General features: G+C 47.6%; 1 protein-coding gene across 1 annotated transcript; it reads right to left on the bottom strand.

The window, feature by feature from the left end:
• Positions 1-217: 217 nt before the first annotated feature.
• Nob1 (NIN1 (RPN12) binding protein 1 homolog) lies at positions 218-11,098 on the bottom strand. The gene is made up of 9 exons (XM_028768647.1): positions 11,029-11,098; positions 10,801-10,933; positions 8,125-8,255; positions 6,305-6,376; positions 5,929-6,057; positions 5,656-5,841; positions 4,568-4,665; positions 3,585-3,729; positions 218-779 (listed from the first exon to the last, which is right to left on the bottom strand). Exons 1-9 carry the CDS (start codon positions 11,089-11,091, stop codon positions 510-512), a joined length of 1,227 nt encoding a protein of 408 aa, XP_028624480.1. The 5' UTR covers positions 11,092-11,098; the 3' UTR covers positions 218-509.
• Between the last annotated feature and the right edge of the window lie 462 nt (positions 11,099-11,560).

Below are 11,560 nucleotides of genomic sequence, written 5' to 3'. Positions count from 1 at the left end.
GCGGATTTCTGAGTTCGAGGCCAGCCTGGTCTACAGAGTGAGTTCCAGGACAGCCTGGGCTATACAGAGAAACCCTGTCTCGAAAAACCAAAAAAAAAAAAAAAAAAAAAAGTTTTATTGTAGAATATTTATAATTTCTGGCAAAAAAAAAGTCAACTATATAGTTGATTCTTAGCATCCATGTCCACCAAGGATACGAGAATTTAAACACAGAGGAGCTGGCCATTAAGTTTATGAGAAAAAGATTACCATTTGGTTATTTCTTAATTTGAACTTCAAGGTTCAGCACTCGCTCCAGGGCGCCCTTCTTTCTGCTCCCTTCCCAGGTGGAGTTCACAGGCAGGGCAGTCACCTGTGGCTACAACGCCACACAACAGAGTCTCAGGCAGTTGGGAGAGCCAGGCCTACTGCTTCTGTCGACGTGGTTTGCAGAGCAGACACGGGGCTGTAGATACTACAGCCTCCTCAGCAGCTAGCTGCAGTCTGCTTTGCCTGCAGGGCTTGCAATGTCACCTTTTCTTTACAAACTTCTTTCTGGAAGCATTGGGATTTAAGCGTCTCCTCCCAGCTCCCAACATGCTGTCCCGGACTTGCAGGATGGCTGAGCGGCTGGAGATGTCATTCTCTGCAAAGGGAGAAACACCAGCTATGTAGTCAGGGGCAAACACGTTGGTCTTCTGTCTGGCCTTGTGGGAGAGTCGCAGCTGGGGGAAGCGCTGATCCTCCGTCAGATGGGGGCTGATGGCGTACTTGCCCCCTTTTGGAGCTGGTAGTGAGTACTGTAATAAGAGGAAAGACTGTTAGAACAGGGACCCCAGCTCACCCAGGTCCTCATGCAGTCACACAGAACTGTCCTGCTCACTGTGTGCCAACAAGACAAGTATCTCCTATGCCATGCTTCCCTCAGTTGATAGATGAAAAACTGAAGGCAGTGTCTTGACTACACACACTCAGCTAAAGATATGGACAGAGCTTCAAGAAGCTGATACCATTTCCACAGAGGTGCAAATTAGCTCTGCAATGGCCATGGGCTCGAGGCTGAGCAAAAGTTTAAAAAAAAAAAAGTATTGCATGGGTTTTACAAGTGGGGGTGAGGCAGCCTTAAATGCACTCTGTGGTGCTGGGTTCAGATCCAGGGCTGAAATCTTTGCCACTAAAAAGCATGCTTGGGTGGGCATGGTGGTACACTCTCAAGATCCTGGTACTTGGATGACAGAGTAAGAGGATTCAAGCTCATCCTTGGTTATATGGCAAGTTCAAAGCCAGCAAAAACTATCTTACCTAAAATAAGTGTTTAAACTCCAGAGAGAGGGGGCTGGGATTGAACGAATAATCCCAGCACTTAGGAAGTAGAGGCAGGAGGAAACAGACTGTTTCACATGACACCAAACCACAGACCGTACACCTTCCCCACACACCAAACCACACATCGTACACCTTCCCCACACACCAAACCACACACTGTACACCTTCCCCACACACCAAACCACACACCGTACACCTTCCCCACACCCTCACACCACTGTCACAAGCACATCTCACCATCTATACATACTCTAAGAGAAAGGGCTTAATCTAGGGCGGGGACTAGAGTGCGAAGGTCAGAAGCATCCTGCCGTGTCAGGAGAGTAAGCAGAGAGCTGCAAAGAAGGGCACGTCTGCAAGGCTCTCACTGGCCAAGCACAGAACTACAAGAGCCTCAGGATGAAGAGTGAAGCCAAGCACAGCCTGCAGCATAAATGGAAACCCACAAGAAGCCGGACTGCGCTGGTGACTTGGAGGGCAGGGGCAGGAGGGACCTTTGAGTCCGGTCTACAGAGGCCCTGGTCCTGGCGTCTCTTCACAGCAGTAGAAAATTCATATATAAACAGAATAAGGCAGCCAGGGGCACAGGCCTGGAGTCCCAGCTCCTTAGGGAGGCTGAGGCAGGAGGATTATGAATTCAAGGTGAGCCTGGGCAACTTTCAAGGACCCTAAAAAAGGGGGTGAGTGTGGGTAGATGGCTCAGTGGGTGCAGGCACTTGCCCAAACCCTAGTGCTGGGGGAAAGGGAAAGAAGACAAGATTCCTGGGACTCACTGGCCACACGGTTCAGCTGAGATGGTGAGCTCCAGGGCCAGTGTGACCCTGTCTCAAGAGAATAAGGTGGAGGTGAGATATGATGGTGTGTAGGCCTTTAATCCCAGCACTTGGGAGGCAGAGACAGGTGGAGCTTTCTGAGTTCATGGTCAATGTGGTCTACACAGAAAGTTCCAGGATAGCCAGAGCTAGTCAATGACACCTTGCCTCAAAACAAAACAAAACAAAACAAAACAAAACAAAACAAAAAAAAAACAAAACAGACCAAACCCAGCAAACATTAAGAGAAGGAAGGAGAACGGAAGACACCTGCTGCCCACCTCCGCCTTGCCCGGGCACGCACCACCATCTACAGATTAAATGAAAGGAATGGGGGTAGGGCTGCGTCTCAGCAGCAGAGCGCCTGTCAGCAAGCCAGGTTCCACCCCCAGCATCCCAAAGATAAATAAGCAAATACAAAGTCCTTATTTGTAAATAGAACACAGAACAGAGAAGGCCTGACAATATTAGAAAACAATTTTTCGGCTTTTACTCCCTGCAGAGGCAGGCAGATCCCTGAGTTTTAGGACAGCCAGGGCTACCCAGAGAAATTCAAAACACATAAAAGTAAAACCAACCAAACAAGAACCAGTACAATTATGTGACATTAACAATGTCGTATCTGATCTAAACAATTTTATTCAGAGTAATTATAACTTTATAGTCAGGATCCACCTCAAGCAAGAGACAAGCGTCATCCAATGATGCACCCTCCCTCCACCACACAGAGGACCAAGACTGCCAAGTTGTCGACAGCACAACACTGAAGCTGGTGTGTGTGCACACCTGCAGTCCTGGCACTCGGGAGGAGTCTGAGGCCAGCCTGGTGACGGAAGTGTGAGACTGGGGGATGACTGCAGCTTCCAGGAGACCGAGAGAGGCCGAGAGAGAACCCCAGCTGAATGGGAACGGGTGCCACACCAACAACCCCATGCTGGTCCTGGCTCCTAACTGCAGAGCTATCCCCCGACCTCCCATCTTCTAGAGACAGAACTTTACTCTGTAGCCACATGAGCCCCCCACCTTATAGATATTCTGTATGTCTGAGCCCCTTGAACGCCAGAACTGCATGCAGGCTTAAACTACCACACCTGGCTGCTCTCTGACCATTCACACAGACCCAGGACGCTCCTGTGCTGGGTCCCCACCTCCTCCCTCTTCACTGCATTTCTCCTTGTCACTCCTTCTCTAAACTGCTTTGCACACAGATGGCTTGTCCTGCACGCTCTCATCTGGGTACCTAAGACACAGGGTCTGGCCCCACCAGTGGAGTGACGAGCTGGCTCTCTTGTTCTCTGGTCTTTTTCTGAGACTGGCTCTAGTAGCCAAGGCTGGCCTTGAACTCTTGCTCTTCCTGCCTCCACCCAAGTGCTGGAATTCCAGATGTGTACCATCCCTCTGCCCAGTTCTCTCTTGGTCATTTGATTCTCAAGTTAAGGGCTCAGATTCAGAATGCATGCCACCTACCCGGAGGCCTCGTGGGTTCAGAACTTTGGGGTTTCGGGAGAAATGCATGTGCAAGGTGCCATCGTCATTGATAGTCACAGACACTTTCTTCAGGGTCTTGTTCCCACAGTGCCCACAGAACACTCGGTTCATGTCCGATGTCGTCCTAGGGGGGACACAAGAAAGGCTGCACATTAGCTCCACAGGCGGGACCCTCTACCTCTAGCCTCGGAAGAGAGTGATAATAAACAAATGCAGGAAAATCTCAATCTTGTTATGTCCATCTTCCAAAACACAAAGCCTTGTGCTAAGGGGAGATGCAGCAAAGAGATGCCCCTCCCTTCCTCAGACAGAAAAGGGCAAACATGTCAAAGTGCGGCCAGAAAAAGGGCAGGGAGTGGGCACACGGATAGTGCACACCACTGACACTCAGGAAAAGGGCAGGGCATGGGCATTTCCTATGCGCCAAATACCCTGCTACACTCCTGACTTATGCTCCCAGGTTCTTACAATGAATCTTTCAATTTAAAGACAGTTTTAAAGAACTGAGAAAGCAACTATTTAATACCCGCAAAGGCATGTAGATGTGAACTCATGTACTACGTGTGTAGTGGATGGAGAACTCCACACATGAAGTAGCCATGACAAACAATGAATCCAGTGTACCCATCACCTCAGACACTGCATTTTATCTCTATCCTACACTTCATCCTCCTGTGTCACCTGGGAACAAATCCCAGACCTCTCTCCATCCACACAGCCCAGTGCGTGCCATCAGAGAAGTGACCTCTGCTCCAGAATGAACATCATTAACTCCAGGCCTCTCAGATGCGTGTGTGAGGGACAGGTCACCAGCCACCTCTGTCCCAGGAACTTCAGTGTGGTGGAGACAGCCAGCAGGCCACAAGGGAACACAGAGGTGGAAGGAAAGCACACATGGAATGGAATTCTCTTCTGGGGAGTCACCAGCGGTGACAGGGACAGCAATACTTGCAGCCACGTACTTGAAACAGCCATGACAGCGCAGGATGTAGCTCCGGGCCTCTCTGACCAGCATGCCGTTCACGGCTAGCACGTGCAGCCCCATCTGAAGTAGAACATTCTACAACCAACAAGTTAGAGAAGAACTGAAATCAACCTCTTTACTATTAATTATGCTCACAGTTATGAGGACCCAATGTTCTGGTCTGGCTTATAATCCCTGGCTTTTGTTAAGGAACATGAGAGATACTTGGCTGGGAAGACAGGGACCTGGGTTACCGGACAATTCCAAGAACAGACCCTGGCCTCATTGGCAATGCCTCTCAAGAGAGACACTCTTCTCTTTCTTTTTTATTTGCTTTTTGTTTCTTGTGACAGGGTTTTTCCGGGTATCCCTGGATGTCCTGGAACTTAACTCTATAGTACAGGATGACCTCAAACTCACAGAGATCTGGCTGGCTCTGCCTCCCAAGTTCTGGGATTAAAGGTATGTGCCATCACACCCAGTGGAATAGTTTTTTTTCTGTTGGGAAAAAGATTTCCATTTTGGGCTGTGCCTGTTTACCTTCTCCAGATTCCAAAACATTACAAAAAGGCTTCAACTGCTCATGTGAAGAATCAAAAAATAAAGCTAGGTGGTACATGCCTTTAATCCTAGCACTCGAGAGGCAGAGGCAAATGGATCTCTGCGAGTTCAAGGCTAAGCCTGATCCCACCAAACATTATAACATGAGTTCGATCCCTGGTATCCACACGTTAAACAGAGAGGTGACTCCTGTAAGTTGTCCCCCGACCTACACACACACACACACACACACACACACACACACACACACAGAGGCATATGAACATTTACACATTAAACAAACAAACAAACAAACATAATTTTTATAAAGTTAAATATTTTAGCCAGGCCATGATGACACATGCCTTTAGTCCCAGCACTGTGAATTCAAGGCCAGCCTGGTCTACAGATTGAGTTCTAGGACAGCCAGGGAGGGCTACACAGAAAAAAATCCTGTCTTGCAAAACCAGAAGTAACTAATTAGAATATTCTTAAAAACAAAAAACCCTATGCAAACTGTCACTAATGTGCGTCTACACTACCCACCTGCATGGCAAAGTCTGTGGTCACACAGCCAACTTGTACGTCCTTTGGGATGTCACACTGCTCCAACTCTTGCTGGATCTGCTTGATGTTGCTAGGGGTTATCCATCCACCCCCATCATCATCACTGTCTTCAAATTCCTCCTCTTCTTCCTCTTCCTCCTCCTTCTCCTCCTCCCTTCCATCAATCTGAAACATCAATAGGCAAACTCCTGGCCCACAGGACTCTCATCAGAGGCTCTAATGTCACCAGGAGAGTGCAAGCCAGGGCCTTACCAGCAGCTCCTGCAGTTCATGGTCAATGTTAGGCAGAGGGTTCCTCCAGAACATGAAGGAGCTGAATTCCAGGTTCTCAGGCCCATCAGCTGGTTGGCTCCGCTCCACCGTTTCTTGTAAGGGTTTAGACTGAGATTAAATGAAACATTTTTTTCAGTGTAGGCAAATGAAATCTGTGCTTTACATATATAACAAAGCAGAATAACTGAAACATGAAAACTGTTTTCAGTTTAAATGTGAAAGTGTTCCATATGCGGGCTGGGCCAGAGCACTGAGAAACTGTGCTCCTGGCCCAGGTCAATGTGCTTCACTGTCAAGACCTGAGCCATGTTGTCAAAAGAGCCCATGGAGGATCAGGGCTCCTAAAAGGAGTTACCTTGGAGGGGAGATGGAAACCAGAAATGTGAAGAGGAGTTTCAGGGTGCTGAATTGAAGAGCTCACTTTAACCTAAAAAAAAAAAGGCTGTTTTGAGAAAAATACGACATGAAGGCTAATTAAAACAAACCCAAGCTCTTTCTCCCTAGGTGTTCAATATAAAGAACTAGAAGTCACAAGAATACACAGATAAAATGACAACATTCAGAGACCCTGACTCCATTATTAAGTGCTTTTAGGGTGTTTGTGTCCATTCTGGACATTTTATAATGTCCACCAAGCTGGGAGGTCTGTACCTGTGAACCCTACAAGTACCCCACAGTGAGAACTGTAGGCTAAATGACTCAGAGCTGGGCACAGCAAGCGGTGCTCTAAGCTTTTGGAGACAGTCTCACTGGGCCTGGGCTGGTCTTCGTCTCACCGTGGATGACTCTGACCTCTGTCCTCTCTACCCTTACCTCTAGAAGGCACGAGATTACCAGAGTATACCACCATGCCTATTTATGAGGTATTGGGGGATGAAATCTAGAGGCCCCATGCATGCTAGGCAACATTCTACCAACAGAGCTACTACCGCAGCCCATCCTAAGGCTTTGGATACATAAGTAAAATAAAATGAAAAAAAAAAAAAAAAGGAAAACAAGTCGGTTTTTAGGCTTTTAAATTGGAGAATTCTACCCCTGAGAAGCGAGTGAGAGCAGTTCTGAATAGTGTCACTTTACCATGTGAGTATTTTGCCTGTATGTATGTGTGTTTGCCTTATCTATACCCAGTGTCTAGGGAGTTCAGAAGGCTCTTGGAGACCCTGGGACTGGAGGTTAGAAGGAAATCTGGGCTCTCTGCAAGAGCAACAAGTGCTCTTAACTGCCCAGCCGTCTGCAGCATGACCTTGAGTTCTTGCTCCTCCTGCCTCTCCTTCCCTAGCTATAACTATAGTTATGATGGATTCATATGCTAACACTATTCAAAAATGAAAATTGAAAAGTTAGTTAGTGGCCGGGCAGTGGTGGCGCATGCCTTTAATCCCAGCACTTGGGAGGCAGAGGCAGGCGGATTTCTGAGTTCGAGGCCAGCCTGGTCTACAGAGGGAGTTCCAGGACAGCCAGGGCTACACAGAGAAACCCTGTCTCGAAAAACCAAAACCAAAAAAAAAAAAAAAAAAAAAAAAAGTTAGTTAGTATAACTATGCTGCTGTACTACGAAACTGAGCTTCCTGCCAATTCTGCCGTCTCTCTCGTCCTGTGACAGGAGTGCTAGGACTGCCAAGTCTAGCCGCTGCATCTACCCTTTCACATGGGCTTAGTCACAGGTCATCAGGGTACACAGGCTCTAGCCTGCTGGCGTTGTCTTTATTTTAATTAAGAGCATGTAATAAAGAGACACAGGAGAAGCTACATATCACGGAAACAGCAGTGACCTCCTAGTTGAAAACAGACTGGGTTGTGGCTCTGTGTGATGAACAGACCCTCTGTGGATGGTAATGTAGAGAGGAGAATCATGATAGGAACACCAAGGCCATCCTAATATTTCTTCTCTCACACACGGCAGTTCCTATAATAGAGAGAATACTAGAAAACAAAGAAACCTGGGGCTGGAAGTGGCTCAGTGGTTAGAGCACTTAGTGCACAATCCTGAGGACTAGGGTTCTGTTCCCAGTACCTGTGTTGCAGGTTAAGTGGCTGACAAATACCTGTAACTCTACTCCTCTTCTGGTTTCTACAGGCATCATCCCCACCACCCCAAAAACACATAGTCACACACACACATACACAAATTTCAAAACCAAATCAAACGAACAAACAACTCATCCCCTCATTTACCTTCTCTGGTTCTTTTTTTAGATGAGATACCCCGACAAATTCTGCTTCCAACTGGTAAGTCAGAGCCAGCACCTGGATATCTGTGGCAGAGAGGCTGGGGTAGTCCCCAGTTTTCTTAGAAAACTCAGTTACTGCAAGCAAACAAGAGATTTCCGACTTTAGTTAAGGGCAAAACTGACAAGTCCTTGGATAACCACGGTATGGAAAGAACACACAGAGGGCCTGTAGAGATGGCTTATCAGCTCAGAGCACTAGCTGTTCTTCCAAAGGACCTAGGTTCAATTCTCCGCATCCTCATGGTGGCTCACAACTGTAACTCCAATTCCAGGGGATCCAACACCCTCTTCCGGCCTCTGAGAGCACCAGGCAGATACACAGCACACAAACATACATGCAGGCAAAACACCTATTCACATGACCAGAACAAACGCTGTACGGGCCACTGAGAGATGACTAAAGGCGCTGGCAGCAAATGCAGCCACCTGAGTTTGTCCTAGGACCTGCATGCCGGAAGGAGAAAACCAATTCTCTCAGGCTGCCCTCTAACCTCATTTAAATTGTGCCATGCTCAAATGTCTTCTTCTTAAAGGACTTAGACTCAATATTCCATCGGGTGGAGGTGGCTCTCTCTGGTAATCCTGGTACTCAGGAGATGGAGACTGGAAGTTAAAGGCTACCTTCAGCCTCATAAAAGTTCAAGATCAAGCCAAGCTACTTGAGACCTTGTTTCAAAACACCACCAACAAATAGCCAAACAAAATAAGAATCTGTATCCCATAAAAACAGCAACATCTACTTTCTGACCCTTTCCTCTCTGATTGAAAAGTCTGTGTTCACCAGGCCACTCACGAGGCAGCTCTAAGGTAACATTCTCATCCACGAGATCAAGGAACAGGATAAGGCTGACAGAGAAAGTTCCTTACTAAAGTGTAATTATTAGTGTGAGCTGCTTCCTTCTCAGTTCGAACTCTTTAGTTTTAAGTACAATAGCCAGTTAACAGATGCTTTGATTTCAAGATGGAACAGAGAGTGGCTGGCCTGTAAGCGTGGCCTAGAGAGACACTGTGTATTAAAGGTTTTAAGGACTGCACACTATACTTGATCCACATTGAATGACCATGGTTACTACAGTGTCTGACACACTAACAATAAACACAAAGTTTCCCCATATCAGAAGTGTCTTCTTATAATAATGGCATAAATAAAAAACCACACTGCTACATCCCCTATAAAATGGTATTAACAGCAGGGTGTGGTAGTGCATCTCTTTATTTTTATGCTCAGAATGGCTCTGACACGTATACATGCCTGTCTGTGCATCATATGTATGCCTAGTGCGCTAAGTTCAAAAAAGGGTGTCAGATCCCCTGGAGCGGGAATTAACAGATGGCAGAGCTGTCATCTGGGTACTAGGAATCGAACCTGGGTTCTTCGGAACAGCCTGCGATCTTAAACTGCTCAGTCATCTCTCCAGCCCCATAACGGTACAAATCCCTTTTATTAGTAGTATGTGGGAGGCAGATGCAGGCAATTCTGAGTTTAAGGCCATCCTGGTCTATATGATGAGTCCTGGCTAGCTGGAAGTAAAGAGGTGAGACTCTACCTCTGCCTCAAACAAACAAACAAGCCTTCCTGGGCACCCAGCAAACGTTTTCAGTGTTTTTGTTAAGATTCACTTACTTGCTGGCCAGTGGTGGTGCATGTTTTTGGCCCCAGCACTGGGGAGGCAGAGGCAGGTGGTTTGAATTTGAGGACAGCCTGGCCTATGGTGCTACACAGAGAAATCACATCTCAAAAAAAAAAAAAAAAGTTTTTGTTTATGCATTTGAGTGTTTTGTTAGCATGGAGACTGTGTGCACCATGTGGACCCATTTCCTCTCAACCATATCCTATGAGGTGTTATTAGTATTTTGGAAGGCTGAACTCACTTGACAGAGATCCTGTAACTATCAAGTTGGTAGGAAAAGCTACAGAAACCACAAACTAGCAAAACAGGCAACAGCCATGTCCACCATTTGCCTCAGTAACACTTCCAATCCCTGCTAACCTGGATTCCTGAAGAGGATGCCGATCCCTAAGCCACTAGTTTTCTTTCAGAACTCATGCACAACCTAAACACATCCCTTTTTCTTTTTAAAATCTGTTATTTTTGAGATGAGGTCTCACTATATATCCCTGGCTTGCTTGGAACCTCTGACTCCAGAGGGCTTGGACTAAAAACAAGTGACATCACACTGGGCCCAACCCCCCCCCCTTTTATATTTAATATGGCAGAGTCTCCCTAGCTCAAGCTGGCCTGGGACTCATGACCCTGAAACCTCTGTCTCCCCAGGGCTGAGACTACACCACTCGGCTAGACTGCATGTCTTTGTCTGAGTTGAGGCTGCCTCTATTGGAAACTATAATCACCCTACACACAGAACCACAGATCTAGGTTCTTTATTTATGAGTCTACACAACTTTACTTCATGTGTCCAATTTGCTAGACACTTTTTTCCAAGAGGAATATTCGTAGCCCACTGTATTCCTGGAGGTGAGGCAGACACTATTACTATTCTCATTTTACAGATAAAGCTTAAAGGCTGTGACATACCGTGCGCAGGCGCACACAGCTAGTACTTTTAAAGCCAGGCTGAACTGTCTCTAAACCAAACGCTGACCGACCGGGCCACTCACCCAGCCGCACGTACTCCGGGAAGGGCTCCTTGAACCGAAGCTGGTAGGGCAGCACTGCCAGTCGCCTGCGCGTGGCCTTGTCGCGAATCTCTCTCACCACCTCCCGGATGGTGTAGATGTTTTTTCCGATGTCCTGTGGACAGAACGGCCCAGTTATCCCGTGCGCCTGACCCCACACGCACCCCTGGAGGGTCTCGAGCCCAGGCCGCGCGGCGGAATCTCCAGTACCTGTAGGGGCGCGTCCCTCAAGAAAGCTCCGGCGTCAGCCACAACGTGCTCCACCGGCGCCATGTTGGCTGCCAAGGACAGAGCGCGCATGCGTATGGAGCCTGCGCAGTTCCCTAGGTTTGCAACGCAATCCTCCCCGGATTAGAGGAACGGCTACTGCAATATCGCGGCGCCCCCTAGCGGCCACAGACCATCCCTTCAGGACTGCGCCCATGCACGCCGCGCCATTTGCCCCGACAGGGGCTATGTGCATGATTACATTTGAGGGACTCCTTAAATAATCTGCCTCGGAATTCATAGAGCTTCCTTTGCTTTTAAAAGAAAAACCTGCCGGGCGGTGGTGGCGCACGCCTTTAATCCCAGCACTTGGGAGGCAGAGGCAGGTGGATTTCTGAGTTCGAGGCCAGCCTGGTCTACAGAGTGAGTTCCAGGACAGCCAGGGCTATACAGAGAAACTCTGTCTCGAAAAACCAAAATGAATGAATGAATGAATGAATGAATGAATGAATGAATGAATGAATGAATGAATGAA

The sequence above is a fragment of the Grammomys surdaster genome, unplaced genomic scaffold (genome assembly GCF_004785775.1).
Source record: "Grammomys surdaster isolate TR1022 unplaced genomic scaffold, NIH_TR_1.0 187, whole genome shotgun sequence".
Taxonomy (NCBI): Eukaryota; Metazoa; Chordata; class Mammalia; order Rodentia; family Muridae; genus Grammomys; species Grammomys surdaster.
Note: the sequence above shows the minus strand (reverse complement) of the source record. Positions and strands in the feature narration are given on the sequence as shown.

Coding starts and splice junctions, on each gene's coding strand:
- Nob1 (XM_028768647.1), bottom strand. CDS start 11,091: ATGGCGCCGGTGGAGCACGTTGTGGCTGACGCCGGAGCTTTCTTGAGG. Junction 5,842..5,928: donor ATGAACTGCAGGAGCTGCTG/GTAAGGCCCTGG, acceptor TTGATGTTTCAG/ATTGATGGAAGGGAGGAGGA. Junction 3,730..4,567: donor CGCTGTCATGGCTGTTTCAA/GTACGTGGCTGC, acceptor TGTCCCCCCTAG/GACGACATCGGACATGAACC.